Source organism: Gossypium hirsutum, chromosome D02, assembly GCF_007990345.1.
Source record: "Gossypium hirsutum isolate 1008001.06 chromosome D02, Gossypium_hirsutum_v2.1, whole genome shotgun sequence".
Taxonomy (NCBI): Eukaryota; Viridiplantae; Streptophyta; class Magnoliopsida; order Malvales; family Malvaceae; genus Gossypium; species Gossypium hirsutum.
Window position 1 is genome coordinate 8,150,280 of NC_053438.1, and position 20,916 is coordinate 8,171,195.

At 33.7% G+C, this 20,916-nt stretch overlaps 2 protein-coding genes and 1 long non-coding RNA gene across 5 annotated transcripts; all 3 read left to right on the forward strand.

Annotated features, from left to right (window-relative positions):
* Positions 1–928: 928 nt before the first annotated feature.
* On the forward strand, positions 929–1,805 carry LOC107910573 (E3 ubiquitin-protein ligase AIP2). The gene has a single exon (XM_016838451.2). It carries the CDS (start codon positions 989–991, stop codon positions 1,661–1,663), a length of 675 nt encoding a protein of 224 aa, XP_016693940.1. The 5' UTR covers positions 929–988; the 3' UTR covers positions 1,664–1,805.
* A 7,432-nt stretch (positions 1,806–9,237) lies between these two features.
* Positions 9,238–14,389, forward strand: LOC107910572 (dual specificity protein kinase shkD). Of its 3 annotated transcripts, XM_016838450.2 has the most exons (14): positions 9,238–9,368; positions 9,453–9,857; positions 9,965–10,382; positions 10,468–11,062; positions 11,249–11,289; positions 11,692–11,760; positions 11,896–11,996; positions 12,139–12,217; positions 12,391–12,489; positions 12,852–12,920; positions 13,020–13,069; positions 13,202–13,283; positions 13,475–13,569; positions 13,900–14,389. In XM_016838450.2, exons 2-14 carry the CDS (start codon positions 9,469–9,471, stop codon positions 14,024–14,026), a joined length of 2,214 nt encoding a protein of 737 aa, XP_016693939.2. In that variant the 5' UTR covers positions 9,238–9,368; positions 9,453–9,468; the 3' UTR covers positions 14,027–14,389. The 3 variants fall into 3 exon arrangements, 1 of the variants encoding a protein (XP_016693939.2); XR_001687675.2 differs by having other exon boundaries at positions 9,247–9,857; positions 13,464–13,569; positions 13,900–14,047; XR_005910103.1 differs by having other exon boundaries at positions 9,247–9,857; positions 13,434–13,569; positions 13,900–13,942.
* A 1,936-nt stretch (positions 14,390–16,325) lies between these two features.
* On the forward strand, positions 16,326–17,200 carry LOC107908375 (uncharacterized). The gene is made up of 2 exons (XR_001687000.1): positions 16,326–16,462; positions 16,827–17,200. It is a non-coding gene; the product is annotated as an uncharacterized lncRNA (long non-coding RNA).
* Positions 17,201–20,916: the final 3,716 nt, after the last annotated feature.

The following is a 20,916-nucleotide window of genomic DNA, read 5'->3' on the forward strand; positions in this document are numbered from 1 at the left end:
AACGGTGGAGAAACGGCAAAAACGCGTCCCCAATGGCGCGCTACGTGACAACAAAATGCATCCCTAGGGGCGCGCTTTGCCTACGTGGCAGAAAAGCACGTCCTCGTAAGCGCGCTTTGTGTCCACGTAAGCAAAGCGCACCCCCAGGGACGCGTTTTGCTAACATGTCCCCTGACATCGCGCTGACGGGGACGCGTTTTCGGGAAAAATGGCCCATTCCGGTAAATAATAAAATACCGGGCCCATTTCGGTAAATTTAAAAAAAAATGGGCCTTTAATGGTATTTTGCCCTGTGTCATAACTTAAAATTTTTTTTAAAGAAAACTGAATACTATAAAAAAGGATGTTGTAAATATCTTGGTTTTGAGGTTTTCAAAGCTTTTACAGGTGTTTTATCATTCACTCCCACTTTTTTCGGTTTTACTTTATTTTTGGTTTTTACTTTTAAAAATTATGTGACAACTTTTACTTTTCTTTAAATTTTTCATTTTAAGTTATGTCATATAATATTTCACGTGTCATTTAATGGTTAAATTAACGATTTTAATAATAAAAGAACTTGATTGATATAACATTGATAGTTTAGCTATGTAATTAGAATACTTTAAAGTTTATAGACCAAACTAATTATAATTTTTAAATAAAAAATAGAAGGATTCAATGTTTTTTACTTTTTAATTATGAGGACTAAATATCAAATATTTCTAAAGTACAGGGAGTAAAAGTGATTTTAACCAAATATTTAAGCAGGCGCAGGCTTGAGTTTGGTTTAAGAAACTGAGCGGTTTAGCCCAAATGAATGGGCTTTGTCTTCAAATGGCCGACAGCAAGAAGTTAGAAAACCGCGTAAAAGAACATCAGGATTCCGGGCCGACTTGTTTCTTATAATAATACAAATTTCCTCGTTACCCACTTTCTCAGTGTCCACTTCGCGTTCTTCCCCGCAACGCATTGATTTTTTTTTTATTATGTTTCTCTCTAATAAATAATGGCAGAGGAATTCAACAACTTCCCTCAAATGTATCTGGACATGAACATGGAAGTCCCACAACTCAAACCTTTGTCTTCTTCTTCTTCTTCCTCTTCTTCTCCTTCTTCTGCTGTGTTTGAAATTGAGGTTAAGGCCACGTTTATCATTGCCAATGAACTGTTTGAGGAAGCCGGGAGGATTCTTTCTCAAGTGATACACGAGTTTCCTTTAGACGACTTGATTAACGACGGCAACGGTGCCGTTTTAGACATGCTTAACTCTATGCGAGTTCCGGTTCAACAGTCCATGGTGGAAGAAATAGCGACCACAGCAGTTCACTTGGCGGCGGCTGCTAGGGATGCAGATGGGAAGGTTTTGAGAATGGAAGTGGAGATTGAGGCTGTTGTAAATGAAGTGCCTGACTTTGGGAGTGATGATATGGATATCGAAGATGATGATGACGATGAAGGGGTGGCGATGGAAGTGGTGGCGGGGAGTGTGAGGAAGACGGTGGTTGAAACGGCGGAAAAAGATTGTACGATTTGTTTGGAAGAATTGGCAGTGGGTGGCGAAGCGGCTCGCATGCCTTGCTCGCATGTTTTTCACGAAGCTTGCATTGTAACCTGGCTAAAGAAGAAGAAATGTTGCCCTTGTTGTCGTTTTGATTTCTCTAACTTGAAAAGTGAAGTTTAGGTGTTTTAATTTTTTAATATTAGTTTTAATTATTTTAAGAAGCTCCTGATTTTGCTTTTTCTTTGAAACAATTCCTAATGGTAGGAAATTGTTTCCGAAGTGTAATTTCATAAGTTTTATTAGAATAAAGTGATTTTGATTATGATCTTATCCATGCTAAGTTGAGTGATACTCAAATTTGAAGAAAATAATTTTAAGAGAGTTTATCTTTTAGTTAATGGGTAGATATCGTTTGATTTCAAATTTTATTAAAATTTAATGTGATTATTGAATATTGAGAGATGTTAGAAAAACATATATTAAAATTACGTTTTTGTCACATAATTTTTCAAAATTATTTATGTAATAGTCACTAACGTTGTCGAGTTGTTACATTTTGATAGAACTGCTTGAACCGGATTGGTCGCTCGAATCGAGAACTGGTCAGGAGAATGATCCTAAACCTTAAATTCCAAAAAAAAAGATAGAAATGATAGCTTTCTTATTTTTGTGTATAATAAATCTAGATAAATGGATGTCAAGATTGTTAACAATAAAAAATAATAGAGTTTAAGTAAAGTAGAAGAGATGAGAGTAGAGGTGTTCATGGGCCGGGCCGGGCTGGGTTCGGGCCGGGCCCATAAAAAATTTCGGCTCGGGTCCTAGGCCCCGACCCGAAATATGGGCCTAAAATTTTGCCCAGGCCCGGCCCGGGAAAAAATCATAAGCTCGAGCCGGCCCGGCCCAGCCCATTTTTTTAATAAAATACCAAAAATTTATTTTAAAAATTAAAAAAATTAAAAAAAGTATTTTAAAAATATTTTGAAAATATTTTAAAATTAAAAAAATTAAAAAAAAAAGTATTTTTAAAATATTTTAAAATTTAAAAATTATTTTTAAAATATTTTAAAATTAAAAAAATTAAAAAAAAAGTATTTTTAAAATATTTTAAAATTTAAAAATTATTTTTAAAATATTTTAAAATTAAAAAAATAAAAAAATAAATATATTTATTATATCGGGCCGGGCCCGGGCAAAAAAAGGTTGTGCCCGAGGCCCGGCCCATTTTCTAAATGGGCCTCATTTTTTTGCCTAAGCCCATATTTCGGGCCTATATTTTTACCCAAACCCTCCCATATTTCGGGCGGGCCGTCGGGCCGGGCCGCCTGGCCCATGAGCACCTCTAGATGAGAGTAAGTGAAAATCTTCGCATCAACTTTATTCAGAAAGGAAGCCTATAAATAGGCAGTACATATAACAGATGAAAGCTAAAAATTAGCAACTAGAAGAGAAAATTGGAACTGCAACTTAATAACTAGGGAAGTGATTGCATGAATAACAACTTCCTAAGGATTATGATATTAATAATAGACTAAAACAACTGACATTATTAATTTTACTTAACATTCCCTCCCTTAAACTAAAAGTTTTTGAAACATAGATAACTTCAAAGGTTTGGTCATTATATCGGTAATTTGATGTTCACTTTTGCAGTAGAAAAAATCTATTGTTCCATCCTTTGTGAGACCCCTTAAGAAATGAAACTTCACATCTATGTGCTTGCTTCTTCCGTGTAGAATGAGATTTTTTGAAAGTTTAATGGTTGAGTTGTTGTCGCAATAGATTGCAATAGCTCCTTCCTTTTTGAACTGCAAATCTTCAAGAATTTTTTTTAACCAAACCAATTGACACGCACATGAAGTTGGTGCAACGAACTCAGTTGCAGTTGTTGACAAAATAACAATAGGTTGCTTTTTAGATGAAAATGAAACAGCTTCGGAACCAAGCATAAAGACGTAACCTGAAGTGCTTTTTTTGTCAACCGTGTCGCCTGCACAATCTCTGTTAGTAAACCCAACAAAATCTGACTTCATCGCGTTCTTGTAAAATAGTTCATATTCTTTTGTTCCGTGCAAGTATCGAAAAATTCTTTTGGCAGCGACGATATGCATCTCTATTGGATTCTCCATGTATCTACTGACCAAACTCAAAGAGTGCATAATCTCGGGCCTTGTTGTAGTTAAATACATCAAACTACCAACAATTTGCTTATAGAAAGTGTTGTCCACCTTTTTCCCTTCCTAATCTTTATTTAACTTCAAACCAAACTCAACTGGTAACTAAATTGCATTCATTCATTTGAAACCTAATCAAAACATCTTGTACATACTTTCTTTGTGAAATAAAAATTCCAACTGGAGATTGCACCACTTCAATTCCAAGAAAATAATGCATCTTTCCAAGATCGGCCATGTCAAACTCAAGCATCATAGACTGATTAACTTTCTCAAACATGGTGACATTATTTTCGGTATAAATCAAATCATCAACCTATAGGCATACAATAAGCATATTTCCATCTTCTCCAATCTTAACAAACAGAGTATGCTCATACGAACATTTTTGAAATCCGTCATGTAAGAAATAGGTTTCGATTCGACTATACCAAGTGCGATGAGCTTGTTTTAGCCTGTATAGTGCCGTTTTCAATTTATAAACTTTATTTTCACATTCGAGCTTCACATAATTAGGGGTTGATTGATGAATACCTTTTCTTGAAGATCACCATGCAAGAATGCTGATTTCACTGAAAAATGGACCAAGAATGCAATGCTTTCACCAATCTAATTATATTGTGCCGAGCTACTGGAGTGAAGACTTCCTTGTAATCAACACTAAACTTTTGCTTCAGATTTTTCATGTAAATAATATACTTAAGTTTTTCTACTAAAATCATCAATGGACGATATAAAATATCGTTTACCTCTATTTGACATTGGATTGATGGGTCCACACAAGTCTGAATGCACAAGTTCCAACGCCTTCCTCTCTCTCTATGATTTTCCTTTTTGGAATGTTTCCTAATGTTGTGTATCAATGACATATTCTTCACATACTTGAGAAGGAATCTGAATTTTTGAGATGCTTGTCACCATATTTTTCTGCTGTAACGTTTTGAGCCCATCAAAGTTGAGATGCCCTTAGGGGAAATGCCATAACCAAGCCTCATCCTTCACTTTTGTTAAAAAACATGAATGAGTGAGACTTTAGAGATAAAATAGAAACATTCAATTTGATGTCATGTTCACCTGAGTGATTAAGCACAATTTCTCATCTTGAATTCTGCATACTCCATTTTTAATGAAGACTTCGTACCCCTTCTCTTGCAACTGACCCACACTAAGTAAGTTGGTCTTCAATTCTGGAATGAAGAGAACATTAGAAATAGTGTGGATAATTTCTCCTTTGGTTTGGAGAGTGATTTTTCCTTTTCCCATGACAAATATCGTGGAGCTGTTACTAAACTTGATAGTGTTGCGAAAAGATTCATCTAGTTCGAAAAAAATTCTCTTATCTCTACACATGTTGCTACAGCCAGTGTCTAGATACTACAAGTTTTGTTGTGTTTATTCATTCATATGACACACCATCAAAAGAGACACCTCTTCCTCTTATTTTGCAAAATTAGTTGATTCTTCCCTATTTTGCTTATTTAAATTAGTTCGACATTCTAACTAATAATGACCATACTTGTGACACCTATAACATTCAACTTTTGACTTGTTTGCTGACCTTAGACAATGAGTTGTTGAGTTATGACCTCTTGGTTTCCATCATCTTCCTTAAAATTGACTTTCTCTCCTTTTTACTTCTATCTTTACCTCCTTTAAACATCGAGTGATTACCTGTTGAAGCTTTCAAAGCTTGCTCCCCATTGTCTTGCTGCTTGATCTTTTGTTCATGTATTAGTAAAGAGCTTTGCAGCTCATCAATTGAAAGGTCATCAATATCCTTGGATTCCTCAATTGCATAGACAACAAAATTGAATTTCGGTGTCAAGGATTTGAGTATCTTTTCAATTATGATGATATACATCGTACATCTGCATCTTGTTGACGATTGCCATGACTCATGAGAAATAAATTGCAATTGACTCACCAGACTTCATCTTAAGGTTTTCAAACTCTGTACAAAGTGTTTGAAGTTGTTCATTCTTTTCTTTTGTTGAGGCTTCATAATTTTTCTTCTTCGAATCCTAGATCTTCTTAGAGGTGTCTTTGCAAAGAATGGTCTCCAAGATTGAACGATCAATAGCTTGAAACAAATAATTTTTAGCCTTCAAATCCTTCAATTTCATTCCTTGGATTTCTGTCCTTTGTACGTTTATCATTGTTGCTGTTAATTATGGTACTCCATCCGAGACAACTTGCCAATATTCTTTTAATCTCAGGAAATTCTCCATTAGCATTCGCCAATGATCATAATGACCATCAAAGCGAGGAATCACTGGTTGTACAAAGCTGTCAAAGGCCATTGCTATTAAACGAAACCAAGCTCTGATACCACTGTTAACAGTAAAGAATAGCAGAGTTTCAAGTAAAGTAGAAGAGATGAGAAGAAGTGGAAATATTCACATCAACTTTATTCAGAAAGGAAATCTATAAATAAGCAGTACATATAACAGATGAAAGCTAAAAATTAGCAACTAAAAGAGAAAATCGGAACTGCAACCTAATAACTAGGGAAGTGATTGCATGAATAACAACTTCTTAAGGATTAGGATATTAACAATAGACTAGAACAACTGACATTATTAATTTTACTTAACAAAGATTTAGATGAATCTAGATGTTGTCTAAATTTATTTTAGACATGCATTTTTTTGTGATTTTATATTTTTAATAATTTCAAAAATAATAATATAAAAAACTTGATTTTTTATTTCACATGCACAATTAATATGGACAAACAAATGTTCTGATTTAGATGAATCTAGACATCATCCATTTGTCTAGATTCATTTTGGATGTGCATTTTTTTAGTAATTTTATATTTTTATAATAATAATAATAATAATAATAATAATAATAATAATAATACAAAAAAAAAACTTGATATTTTGAGAAACACTTCCATAATTTTTAGAATTTTTTAGAATTTCATGTTTTAATTTCTAAGAGTACAACATATTTTCTATTAGATACTAGATAAACGGATGGCAACAACTGTGTTGCTCCTAAAAGATCCCACCTTGATGTCCAAAGAGGATCATCGCTGAATATTGAGAGGAAGCGTGCGTTCATTTGTACAATGTAATATTGCCGATTCGACTTTTTAAAATTTTATGATTTGTTTTAAAAACATATAATTATAATTTTAAAATTTCTTTTATAATTTTAGCAAATAAATTACCAATTTTAAGAATTTTTATATTTTTATATTTGATTTTTTTAGATAATTGTTAAAAATATTTAAATGTATTAAAAATGATATTTTAGTTATAATTTAAGAGTAAAATTAGTTATTAACCCATCGAGATAACGTATCATAATATCATTTTATTAAGGGAGTAACAAATGAATAACCAAAATGCAAGAACTCGATAACGCGACTAGTATGTAACTTTTGAAAGTTGCATATCAAAAATGTAATTTTAATCAAAATTTAGTGACAATTCATGTAGTTTACAAAATTTTTATTACTTAAATGAGTTTGTTCATGCTTTTTTTTGCTATCATTCTTAAACTACTCCTAACTCTCCCGGATCATTAAATTGGAGGATATATTAAATTTATTTATATTTTACACATCACATTTCAAATAAATAAAGATGGTTAATTTATTTTATTTGAAAAATCTAATTGTTAAATATAGATTCACTATTATATAAATATTAAAGCCAAGAAACAAGTAAGCTTAAATTAATATATAATTATTAAAATTAACAATTTAATACAAAATTATAAATGATGAGTTGAAAAGATTAGTTATACTAAGAAAAGTGCTTTAAGAATTTAACCTTAAAGAGTTGAAAATTGAGTCAATGGTTGATTTATGATGCATACCTTAGAATCTATATAATTATATATAAAGTCACGTGTAACACTATGGTTCATTTTTTTTTATAAATAATAGTTAAATTTAAAATTTTTAAATTTTTAAAATTTAATTTATATATTTTAATTTTTAATATAATTTAGTTTTTATATTTTTATAATATTTTTAATTAATTTAAACAGTTAATAAATTTAACATTTTAATTAAAATGTTACATGATTATATATAATTTAAATGTTCATATTAGAGATTAACAGTGGTTTTCAATTTATTTTAGATTTACCTTACTTTTCTTTTTCTCACATTATAAAGAAAATGGTTAAATTTTAGTTTGGCCCATGCACTATATTAAAATTTGAGATTTAATCTATATATTTTTATTTTTTACATCATTTGATTTCTCTACTTTTATAACGTGATTAGTTAGTCTAAATAATTAATATTGTTAACTATTTAAATCAAAATCTTAAGGCAAAGTTTTCTTAAAAACATTATTCCAATAGGAAAAAATTAGTTTTTATCATGACGAGTTTAAATGTGTGTTATTAAGAAAAAAACCTAATCAATATTTTCAACGTTATTTTATTATTATATAAGTACCGAGTGAAATTTCTTTAATTTCAAAATGTCACATTAGAGAGTTTAATAAAATAAATTTAATGGTGATAACAACTTAACTTAAATTTTTAGATTCAAACCGTAGAAAGAATAAACTTTTAAAAGTAAAAATTGAGAAACTAAGTTCTCAAAATACAAAATATATATAAATTTAGATTAAATTTTAATATTCAAAAGTTTTACTTTATAATTTAACAAAAATAAATAATCAAACTATTTCTTAAAAAATAGTGTGTGTTTTTAAAAAGTAAATTTAAAGCTATCAATCTCAACCTTAAAGTTAACCCACCAACTTATTTACTAAAAAATATAGAAGAAATAAAGAAATCATGTGAATAAACCAATATTTAAAAAAAATGATAGGAATAAGCGGTTTTTATAAACCGGCCAAAAAGTGGTGCCCGTGACTCGGCCTGTTCTCTAAATGGGCCTAGTTTTTTTGTTTAAACTCATATTTTGAACCTATATTTTTACCCAAACCCTCTCATATTTTAGACGAATAGTCAGACTGGGCCGCCCGGCCATGGACACCTCTACTCCCTCCCAAACTGTCTTCAATTAAGCCCCCTAAATTAGCAACAAAAGGCATCTGAATTTAGCGAATTTAAACTTGGAAGTATCCAAAAAACCGAGGGTTTTCAAGCCTTTTAACTCTAAGCGGAAAAGTGAAAGCCGAAATCCTGACTAAAACAAGGAGAAAACACCCCACAAATTAGAACGTGTAATAAACGCGCCACATGAATTGGACCGTAACGTAAAAACCCATCGTTTTCACTAGCTTTATACTAACCACGTGAGGTAATAACGCGTGAAAGCTCACCCATGATCTTTGCTGTATTTAAGCATTTGGTCAAAAGAGAGTTTAACTTTGACTTATCTACGTATTTATTATCTAAAGGCTTACGCATTTCAAATTAATTCAGAAATTATAAAAAAAATCTATTTTTTATAAAATAATAAGTATTATTTTTATAAATACCAAATATTATTATTGAGAATTTTGTATTTTATGTAAAAATTTAGAACAATGCAAAAATTATATGTAAATTATATTTAACACAACTTCATTTTTAAAAAAATATTATTATAAAATATTTAAAAGAAATTGTATATTAATCTTTTACAGGAACAGGTGTCGGACACCAACTTAATTAGGAAATTAAAAAAAGAAAAAGAAAGAAAGAAACCGCCAACAGGAAGCAAAAGGAAACGGGTGGAGTTTTCTGAGTTTTGGCTTCCTTAACAGAGGAGAGTTTCGCAGTGGAAGAAGGTGATAAAAAAACCTTTGAATTTTAATTTATTTAATTGTCAAAGCTTTGAAGCTTCGCGTGTTTTTCAAATTGATTGTGTAAAGGAAGGGAAAGCAAACAATGGAAACGCCGCAAGGGGAGGAGCTCTTGAGGAAGATCCAAGAACTGCAAGTAGGACATGCGCATCTCATGCGAGAAATGTCAAGGTTAAAACAATCCGGTGGTGAGTCAATTCACGATTCAACTCGTCGAGGATCCAGCCGTACTTCCCCTCAATGGCCGTTATTTCTCGGGGACGCGTTGGCTGCTGCCGGTTCTGGTTCTGTTCGACTTCCGTCGCAAATAGAGAGCGGGAGCTGCGGCACCTCAAATGGCGACGGAGAAAGAACAAGAACCGGGAATTCATGGACAGCGGCGGCTAATTTGACTAACAGTCAGTATTTAAATATTTTACAGTCTATGGGACAATCTGTTTATATATATGATCTTGGAGGCCGTGTATTCTATTGGTAAGTTTAAACTTTAAATAGGGTTACTTTCTTTCCTTTCTTCTTTTTTTCAGTTGCAATGTTCGTGATTTTTTTTCTTAAAATTTTGTGTGTGTGTGTTTTTGCAGGAACCGAGCTGCTGAAAAACTTTTTGGTTATTCAGAAGCAGAAGCTTTAGGACAAGATATTATTAAGCTTGTTTGTCAACCTAAGTATTTCAGGATTGCAGCTAATATAGTTCATCTGGTTACTGCTGGGGAGAGTTGGGCTGGGCTGTTTCCTATTAAGAATAGAATAGGGGAGAATATTTCTGTAGTTACAACTGTTACTCCTTTTTATGATGAAATTGGTTCTGTGGTGGGAATCACCTGTGTGACCTGTGATTCGCGGCCTTTTCAAGAAACCAAGTTTGAATTTTCAGCTGAAAGGCAACCGAAAGGAAATTCTTCAGCATTTATCCGGTCTAAAAACGCCATCTCGGTTAAACTTGGTCTTGATCCTCAGCAGCCTCTGCAAGCTGCAATTGTATCAAAAATATCAAATTTGGTATTAGTTTCTTAATTCTTTATATATGCTTATTTTTGGTTTCTTTTGTTTTGATTTGGGCTGATTCACGAGTTAACCAAAGCAGGCGTCCAAGGTGAGCAACAAAGTGAAATCCAGAATTAGGACAGGCGAGAATCGTGTTGATCCTTATGATCATAACGAAGACGCAACTTCCAGTGGAGTCTGTACACCTAAGGGAGATATGCGGCCACCCACCCATGGTGTACTTTATCCTTTTCATAACGAGTCCACTGTAATGAACTCTATAGATTTTGGTGATGAGAATGAAGGAAAACCTGGAGTCCAAAAATTTACGACCTTTATAGCTCTGACAGGGATATCTTTGCCTTGGAAAGGGAACAGTCAAGAAGAATCAGAGGCCAAGACTACTCATTCCATAAGGCCTTGTGAGGGTAATGATCAAGAGAATGAAACATTTCTGCTAAAGGGCCCATATTTGGGTACAAAACCTGAAGACCATATTAATGAGCACGACAGACCTATCAACAATGACGCATTAGGTTCTTCATCATCTTCTGCTAATGTTAACAGCACAAGCAGTACCAGCAGCTCGGGGAGTACTGGTGGTAGTCCTGTTAATAGAGTTCATATGGACACTGACTGTGTAGATTATGAAATATTGTGGGAAGAGTTGACGATCGGGGAGCAAATTGGGCAAGGTAATTTCCTTCAACTAACAGCAACTGGGAGACATGAAGGAATTATGAACTTGTTTATAACTGGAGCCATTACTTTATGTTAAAACTCTCCACTGATTCTACTTCATTCTTACTTGATGTCGTGGGTAATATCATGGTCTGTACTTACTTATTTAAGTACTTAATTCTCCTTTGCTTTCCTTGTAGGTTCTTGTGGAACAGTATATCATGGTCTGTGGTATGCCTCAGTATGTTCTCTTACTCCTTTCACTGCCTTATTTTTTGGGAGGATGAATAAACACATTATTGATGGTACTATATGGTGTTGAGTTCGTATAAATTGGAAAATTGGTGACATACCCATCAGCCAATTGTTCTATATGGTGTTGAGTATTATAGGTTCATCACCTACATTGATCCTTAAGTCTAATATAGACAGTGCAATATGAAAAATCCGGAGTTCATTTCGGGATCTTATGCCATACTTGCAGTCCATTCCGGTTAATGGAAGGCATGATGTCATTGCTATACATGAGCTGTTTTACTCGTTAGTTATTTATATTGGTTTTACATAGAAATGGTAGGAAGCATGAAAAAAATGTAAATCACCTTACTATTTGTGGAAATCAACCATTTTCATGTTATCGCAGGATGTTGCTGTCAAGGTATTCCCGAACCTGGAATATTCAGATAATGTCATACATTCTTTTAGACAGGAGGTGTGCATTATTGTAAAATTACATTTAAATTGCTTTGCAGTCGCCAACTGGCTAAGATAACTGCATTTGTTATCGTTTTGAGTTTCTTTCTTCCTCTTCTAATTCTGCTCTGACTATTTCCCTTCTGCTTTGAAGGTTTCTCTGATGAAAAGACTGCGGCATCCAAATGTTCTGCTGTTTATGGGAGCTGTCACTTCACCTCAACGTCTCTGCATTGTTACTGAATTCCTTCAACGGTTCGATCTCCACCTTTTGAAATTCCTTTTTGGCATTTATGGAACATTAACATTGCATATCTATTGTTCTTTGAAACAGTAGATTTGTTGGTTTAATTTACTTCATCGTTAATGAATGCTTATTTATATTTTATCGATGTAGTGGGAGTTTGTTCCGATTGCTACAGAGGAATGCTGCAAAATTAGAGAGGAAACGGCGTGTTCATATGGCTCTGGATATTGTGAGTCTCAAGTAGTTTTGGGTTCTCATTTTTTTGCAACTTCGTGATGTTCCTCAGGTTGTGGTGGCGTGTAGTGCCATCATACCCCAATCTGTATTTTTTTAATCTATTCTTGTTTGCACCGCTGGAGTGCCCTGCCCTCATTAATTCATCTTATTGTTTGAACTGCTAAGGCACGAGGCATGAATTATCTTCACCATTGCAATCCGACTATCGTTCATCGTGATCTGAAGTCTTCAAATCTCCTAGTTGATAAGAATTGGACTGTGAAGGTTTGCTTTATTTATGTGCATCTGTTTTAATTGGAATTGGGGTGAAGCTAGAAATATTTTTAGGGGCCCGAAATTAAATTATATATTTTTACCATATTATAAATGTAATTTCATTCTTTTAATAGCTTATATCTTTATCATTTTTAAAGGACTAAATTAAATTTTATCATTTTTTAAGTTAAAAGTGTAATTTTACTACTATTAATTTAAAATTTTATAAATCATAAAAAGCCTAAATGAAAATTTTTTAAGGGGATTTGGGCCTCTGCAGCCCCTGGCTCCGACCCAGATTGGAAATATAGTTTCAGTTTTGCCTCAGGTTTCGAAGATACTTGTTTTAGGGCTACCTTTCATTTGACCAGGTTGGCGATTTTGGTTTGTCACGTCTCAAGCATGCAACGTTTCTCACTACTAAGACTGGGAAAGGAACGGTATTGAGTGAAACTTGTAGTTCATCAATAATATTAATCTAAGTCTAAATCATTGTGAGAGCATGCATAACTTAATAGTTTGGTTGAATTTTCTTGTAGCCTCAATGGATGGCGCCAGAAGTTCTTCGCAATGAACCCTCCGATGAGAAGTATGTTGCAAATGACTCTTCTCCTCTCTTTTTCACTTCACACAACATATCCCCATCCCAGAGCCCAATCGCGTTCACCATTTTTATTCACTACTGACCTTGTATTTCTTGTTCTTTCTGGGAAACACATAGGTCCGATATTTATAGTTTTGGAGTCATATTATGGGAACTTGCTACTGGGAAGATACCTTGGGAGAATCTCAACTCAATGCAGGTATAGTTCTCAACTTTTGATTTTAAAAAATGCAATATATTTGCATGCGAAGAGTCTATGATCATCAATCCATCTGCATCTCTTCTAAAGAGGAGATCCTATGTTGGATCCCATCTTTGAGTCGTATTTTCACTTTATAAAGTCTTGTAGCTCTGCATATATGGACAACAGTGTGTTTAGGATACTTGTAGGTGATTGGAACTGTCGGGTTCATGAACCAACGACTTGAGATTCCGAAGGATTTAGATCCACTGTGGGCTTCGATAATAGAGAGTTGCTGGCTCAGGTGGGTTATCTCCTCGTAACGTTTTCATGTTTGGTTTCTTTTTTTTTAGATCCGAGCTGTAGCATACAGGTACATAAGTTAATTCAATATTATGAACCACAGACCATTACAAGCCTCAAGCATCGCGTGATATTTTAATCAAATTACGTACAATAAGATATGATGACCTAATTATTTAAGAACCATTTACATAATTGACTTTGGTAGTAGTTTAGTTATAATTTTGATCCGATTGTCTTCAGGATTAAAAGCAAACTTTGTTTCTCCTGTAGTCATTGTAATTTTCAATTGTGATATTACCTGTGAAACTATAACTTTTTCCGAAACCAGTGATCCTCGAAGTCGGCCAACGTTTCTGGAACTGATGGACAAGCTTAGGGAGCTTCAAAGACGATGCGCCATCCAACTTCAGCAAGCCCGTAACTCGGCTGGAGACTGCTCTCAAAAGGGATCATGAATCAAATCCAAGTGTTTTTGGATTCATTTCTTCCCTCGGCAAAAGCTATCGATTGGTTGAAGCATGGGCAGAATTGACACATAGACTTGCGACATTGGCGTTGAAAATCTCAGGCTGGACAAAGATGAAAAGGAGACGGTACTTACCCCCTGTGAGCAACCCCGAGTTTCATGGTGATTGGATTGGTTGTTAGTGAATGTCGGTTGTTCTTTTTCATGTCAGCCTGGATTTGTTTTTTTATATTATTTGATTCGCAGGGAATGTTAATAAAGGCATATTATATATGTCGGAACTATTTTTAATTTGAAAAACAAAAAATTTAGTTGTCGACTTAAAAATGAAAATTGGGGAGTTCGCCACCAATCTTTTATTGAGGTGTGATCGGATCACTTTGAAAATAATTTTAGGTCTGTGAATTTTGAGAAAATAAGTTCAGGAGTCGGTTACGCACGAAGAAGGGTTGGCACCCTCGTGACGCCCAAAATTGGTACCGAATTGATTGTTTAATGTCTTAATGTCAAAATTTAGAAAGATTTTAAAATACGATCCTTTTAACTTTGAATAAGTTGAATAATAAAACACTCTTATTTCAAGGAAATAAAAAAGTCACACCCAGTGAGTTAGGGCACAACATTTTTAATCTTCAAAATTAAGTTTATCTTTTAACTTTAAAAACCCATGCATTCGAGAAGGATATTTGATTATTCGGGTCAAATGAGAAAATCAAAACCCAGTAAGTTAAGGTTCGATTTCACAAAAGTCCTAAACATCGAATATTGCCTTTATTTATTTGTTAGAAAAAATCCTCGTCTCGAGAAAGCAACATGTCATATCCAATGCGTTACGACACAATGTGTCGAATCCCCGAGAATGGGTTTTTATTTGAAATTTGTATGTTTAAAAATTCGATTATTTAGATTCGACGAGGAAAATTGGAACTCAATACGTTAGGGCTCAATTCTCTCGAGGATTCCAAACTTCGAGTGTTTTGAAGATTTTTGAATAAATTCGTATTGATACTTAAATGACATTAAACATAGTCTTTTAAACGAATAAAACGATGAAATAATAATGTAGAACACGAAATGGTATTCGTGAATTAAGATGCACGCTAATGAACAACAAAGAATCAATAGATATGAGCAAACAATATAATACACGTAAGCAATTATCTCACATCACATATTACAAATACTAACATTAAAAGCAAATGAATTATAAGGAATATCAAGCAAATCAATACAAACAAAGTATAATAAGTTTAAAGTAAAATAATAAAAAAAACATGCAAGGGAGAAGATTCAAAATTATCAATGTACAATAAATTCTATGCATAAAATTTCGTCATAATAATGTATATATACGAGTTTGCAATAGATTTAAAGGAAAGTAAAAGAAATACTAGACAAAAAAATGTAATAACGAAACGAATTTAAAGCAAATACATAAGAAAAATACATAATATACCAAATAATATACATACATAATAATATATAAAAAGGTTGAAACAAGTGAAATATGAAGTAGGGTTTTTTTAAAGAAAATAATTATATACATGAGAATAAGTAAAAATAGAATAATATGGGATGAATAATATATCATAAATGGTATATAAATAATATTAAATTTACATAAGAATATATAGAATAATACATAATAAATTTGAAGAATGATACATGAAAACTTAAAATAATTATATGATAAATTTAAAATAATATGTGATAAATTTAAACAACATTCATAAAGGATTTAAAATAATATTAAGCACAAATATAAAAATAAAGTTAGATTTAAAAATTAAATATATCAAAAAATAATGAAATATAAATACTTAAATGAGTTAAAAAAAACAAATTAAATCAAGCTAATAAGGATTAAATTGGTTTTAGAACAAAATCAAAAAGAAAAAAGCGAAAATAAATAAAATTGAAGGACAAAAATGCAGTGCGCGAATAACATGGGGGACTAATTGGGAAATATTCCCCGTCCTCCCAAAACGCGGCACTTCGAACGGACTGAAATGACACAAAAATAAAATATCCAGCCGAATCTAAAAGAATAAAAAAACTTGATTTTGATACGCTATAAAACACAAGGGACCAAGTGCGTAAATATACCCTTCACCGCAAAAACACGCGAATCCCTAAGGTATTGGGTCGGGTCGGCAGGTATGGACCAATACGGTGTCGTTTTGGAGCCACTGATCAGACTCCAAACGGCGTCGTTTCATGCATCATGGAAGGGCCAAAACCCTAATATGGCAGCCACCTCTTCACCTTTTTTAAAACGAAAAGAAAAAGATAAGTAAAGGGAAAATAAAAAAAAGGGAGAATGCTCTCCTCTCTGCGCCGCTTTGCGCATTGAGGGCGTTCAGACAGCTTTCGAACCTAGCCCGTTCTCCGACGACGGCGAAGAGGGCTAAGATCGCGCGACCAGGTACGTCCCTCCCTTCCTTTCTATTATTTCTCTCCTCAACTAACCACTAATGAGCATGAAACTAAAAAAAAGGAAGAAAATGAACGGGCAACCAACAAAGAATAAACAAAAAAACTAGAGAATCACCTTTTCTTTGAAATTTTTCTGAGTTTTTTTTGATTTCTTAAAAACTGCCCCTTTACAGCGTTTGTATTGGGTTCTTTTTATAACCCGAATTACAGAATATTAAAAGAAAATAAAAAATCCTCTCCCGAATCCCCCTTTTTTTCTTATTTTCTCTATTTTTCTCTAATTTGCTCTCGATTTCTGCCCGTATTTTTTGTTTGCTTGTGCTCTGTTGCTTGTTTGTGTGCATTCGTTGCAGGTGTACGGAGGCGCAGACGTGGCACATACGTGGGAGAGGCATGCTCGTGCGGAGGTGACAGAGGCTAGGGCAGGAACGGCTACACGCGCGCAGGCGCAACACGCGCAAGGAGAAGGCCTGGTGATTGCGACGCTAGTTGGGGTTGATGCTAGGGTTTCCCCTTCTGTTGGGTTAGTCGAGCCAGGGTATTGGGCTTAGGTTTAGGTTTAGGCTAATGGGGTTTGTACTGGGCCATAGCGGATTAGCAATTTGGGCTAGACATTGGGTTAAAATAATTTGGGCCACATTTGGCCCATGTGTTTGGACTGTGGACTTTGATTATATTTGTTTTTTCATTTGGTTTACTTTAGTAGCGGGCCGGGAAAATTTTGGGCATTACAATATATATTGTGAATCATCCTCTTCTATATTTGAATTTGTAGTGAGCACTGTTGGGGATGAACCCGGTTAAGCAATGAACAAATAAAATAATGAAAAAAATTGAAAAGATCGAACACAAATATTTTACGTGAAAAAATCACTCTAAAGAGGGTAAAAATCACGGCTAAAGATAATTTCACTAAAACGAAAAAAACGAAGAGTATAAAAGATGAAAATAAAACTAAACTCTAAAATCAAAAATAAGAACACTCAAAACGTAAACATAAAATTCTCTAAAAGCTTGTAAAAGTTAATACCCAAATGTGCAATGAGGTTATCTTTCTAGGGTGGAAAAAAGGTCTATTTGTATGCCAAATTTGTAGGTCGACTAATTTTAAAATAGCCTACATTAATCAAAGTTTAAGTGGGAAACTAAAAACAGAGTTTAACTAAGAGAAGAAAAGCTGAAAAATAGGAGGCATAACTCCACAAATCTCTACATTGACTCGTATTTCCACAACGCCTTCTTTGCCAAAGCCCGTGGTCCATGGGCTTATCTCGAATTATGCAGGATATGAATTAAGTCGAAGTTTTTCTTAGAAGCTGGAAGACTTCTAGTCTTCGACTTGTGCATTGCCAAATTAAAACTAACTCGGATCTGATTTCCACAAACATAATGCCCTATCTTTCCAAAACTTGCATCCAAAAGAGAACCTCTCTTCTACGAAAAGGTCATATATTTTTCCCTCCTATGACCAAGTTGTCTTCGCTTCAAACGAGTAGACTTCGACTCCTTAACAGATGAGGGATGTCTTATTTCACTAGTAATCATTAATCCTTCCAAAACATAAAGATTGCAAATCTTTTTACCTTTCATCAAAACGAGAGCCCTATAGGATACGTAATGTCACTTGACTTAATGTTAATTTTATAACCCTTTGAGTCCAAATTTCCCAAGGAGATGAGATTTTTTTTAAGTCAGACATATGCTTAACATCTGATAGTGTCTTAATTGTCTCGTCATGCATCATGATCTGAACAGTACCAAATCCCGATCTTATTGGGTGAACCATTTCTCATGCACACAACTCTACCTTCAACTGAATTATATGTGGAGAACCAGTCTCTGTTGGGACACATGTGTAAAGAACACCATGAATCCAGGATCCACTCAGACGTAATCTCGGAGTTTTCACTTATTAACACCAACAAGAATCATTACCTTTGTCATTGACCAAATTAGCACCAACTAAATATTCCTCGATGCTCTCAGCAACCCTTTTTATTTCGCAATTTGTAACAATCTGCCTTAACGTGACCTAACTTCTTACAATAACGACATCTCTTGTATCGCTTTGTTAATGCTACCAAAACCAATGCTTCCCTATCTGACTTGCTATCCAAACTAAATTCATTGTCGAGTTTGTCTTTACTTAACAGATGACTCTTCACATCCTCAAATGAGAGATTATCTCTATTATAAATTAGGGTCTCATTGAATGTATAAAAATGGTAAAGAGCAGAATAATAGCATAGTCTGATCTTCATCATCCATCTGAACCTCAACATTTTTTAAATCATTCAAAAGAAGCTTTTTTTATAAAAATAACCCGAATTTTTTATTAATTGTAAAAATGACCCACTTTTTTTTATTATGTACATAAATGACCTGAAATGAATAGTGAAAGTTGGTAGAGCCAAAGAGATTGGCGCCACCCACTTGCCACGTCAACCAATCATTAGTTTCTAGAATTAAAAAATCAATTTTTTGGGTGAAGCCAATCTATTTGGCATGACCTATATAAATATCACTCTAATACCAATATTTCTGAATATTTCGAGGGCCAAAGAATAAATAATAGTGATGGAGCCAAATAGATTAGCGTCACAACCTTTATTATGTCAGAATTTTTTTTAGTGATTTTTATTTTTATTTTAAAACTAAAATGATTATTTTATTTGGTGGAGCCATAGAGAATGGCGTGACCACCATGCTGCCATTTTCTTGAGCTTTTTTTAAATTATTTTTAATAAAAAATGATTTTTTTTTTATTTTGGCAAAGCTATTCTCTTTACCCATAATGATGAAGATTTTGATCATGACGTTGAAGATTTTAATGACCTTGATCTTGGTGAGGTTCCGGACAATATCGGTGATGAAAGCCCAGAAGAGGTTGAAGATGTTCACGCCTCTTCTTTAGAGAACCCGAGTCGTGGTATTATTTTACGGAATGATCTTGGGTAAAAATATAAGTAAAGAGAATGACTCCACCAAAATGAAAAATTCATTTTTATGGTGGTCATACCATTCTCAATGGCACCACCAAAGTGGTCAGGCCAAATATAATGGCTCCACTAAAATAAAATTTTTATTTTTTATTAATTTTTTTTATAAAAAAAAACCTCAAAAAAATTAATGGTAGCATGGTGAACATGCCATTCTCTATGGCTCCACCAAGTAAAACAATAATTTCAGTTTTAAAATAAAAATAAAAATCACTATAAAAAAATTTTGACATAATGAAGTTGGTGGTGCCAATCTATTTGGCTCCATGGTGTGTCGTTGAAAGCACCAAAAATATCCTATCCCTAAATAACGAAAAGAAATAGTATAGGGGAGTAGGGTCAAATCCTCAAGGACTAGATCGCCATAGCTCCTTGTTTCTCAAAATCCCGGGCACAGTCGTGCCCAAGAAAAACAACTGACCTGGGAAAAAAATAAAACATAATTAAAAATGTGGATGAGTCGAAACTAAATAGATCAAAATTGTAATTATGATAAGGAATAGAGTTGAGAAAAAGGGGTTTTCTAATTGAGGGATTGCAGCCAACGGTTATCTCGATCCTCATTTGGTTCAATCATAGGTTTTTAGGTAATCCTTCTCATGACTGAATAAACCAATTATACTGGAAGAAGACACCTACGACCACCAGCTCCACTTAAGTTATAGTCTTATGATCTAGAGGAAACTGACTCTATCCAACCATCACTTTTGTGGGACCATCTTACACTAGATCATCGTTTCTCAATTGCAAATGTCACGCCAGTTCGTCTCTTGGGCTCAACAACCTCTGACGCAGTAAGTTACCCAACTGACTATGCAACCTTCCCAAAACATATAAAGCTACCGTTCATTGCACAAGTTGAAAAGATTACTTTTGGAAGGATATGGACTAAAGCGTCAGTCCCATAATGCAGAGAAATGATGGATACTCGTTGAAAATGGCTAAGTGCGGGTTTTAAGCCTCATGAACTCTTTTGGAGGAGTCTTGATAACCTTTGGCTAGATGAGTTTAGCTGCTCATCCTTTTCGGGAAAAGAAACGCAAGTTTAGTGGAATGAAATTTTATTTGAAAATGAACAAAAAAAGCTAAGAGCATTAGGGGGAAGGAGTTTTTTACAAAAGTGATGAGTGAATATTCATATCACTCCATCCTCTTATTTATAGTACATGAAAAAATCTAGTTTGTTCCTATTTAAACTCTAGATGATATTGTTTAAAAGATATAATTTGAAATTAAATCTAAACAATATCATAATAATCCAAACAATAATCCTAAAAATAATATTAAATTTTAAATAAAGTCTTATGTTAATAAATCTCTTCTTTGAAATTTTGTCCCAAGTCTTCCACACTTTGAATTTTCCGCACCACTTTTTCCTTATTTCGCATGTTGACCCGTTTTGTCTTTAAATTCACGCTTTTTGCCCCTAAATTTCTTTTGCCTT

Excerpts from the sequence above, each read along its gene's own strand:
- LOC107910572 (XM_016838450.2), top strand. The coding sequence starts at position 9,469 with ATGGAAACGCCGCAAGGGGAGGAGCTCTTGAGGAAGATCCAAGAACTG. Across the intron at positions 9,858-9,964 it reads GGAGGCCGTGTATTCTATTG|GAACCGAGCTGCTGAAAAAC; the intron begins GTAAGTTTAAAC and ends GTGTTTTTGCAG. Across the intron at positions 13,284-13,474 it reads AGAATCTCAACTCAATGCAG|GTGATTGGAACTGTCGGGTT; the intron begins GTATAGTTCTCA and ends GGATACTTGTAG.
- LOC107910573 (XM_016838451.2), top strand. The coding sequence starts at position 989 with ATGGCAGAGGAATTCAACAACTTCCCTCAAATGTATCTGGACATGAAC.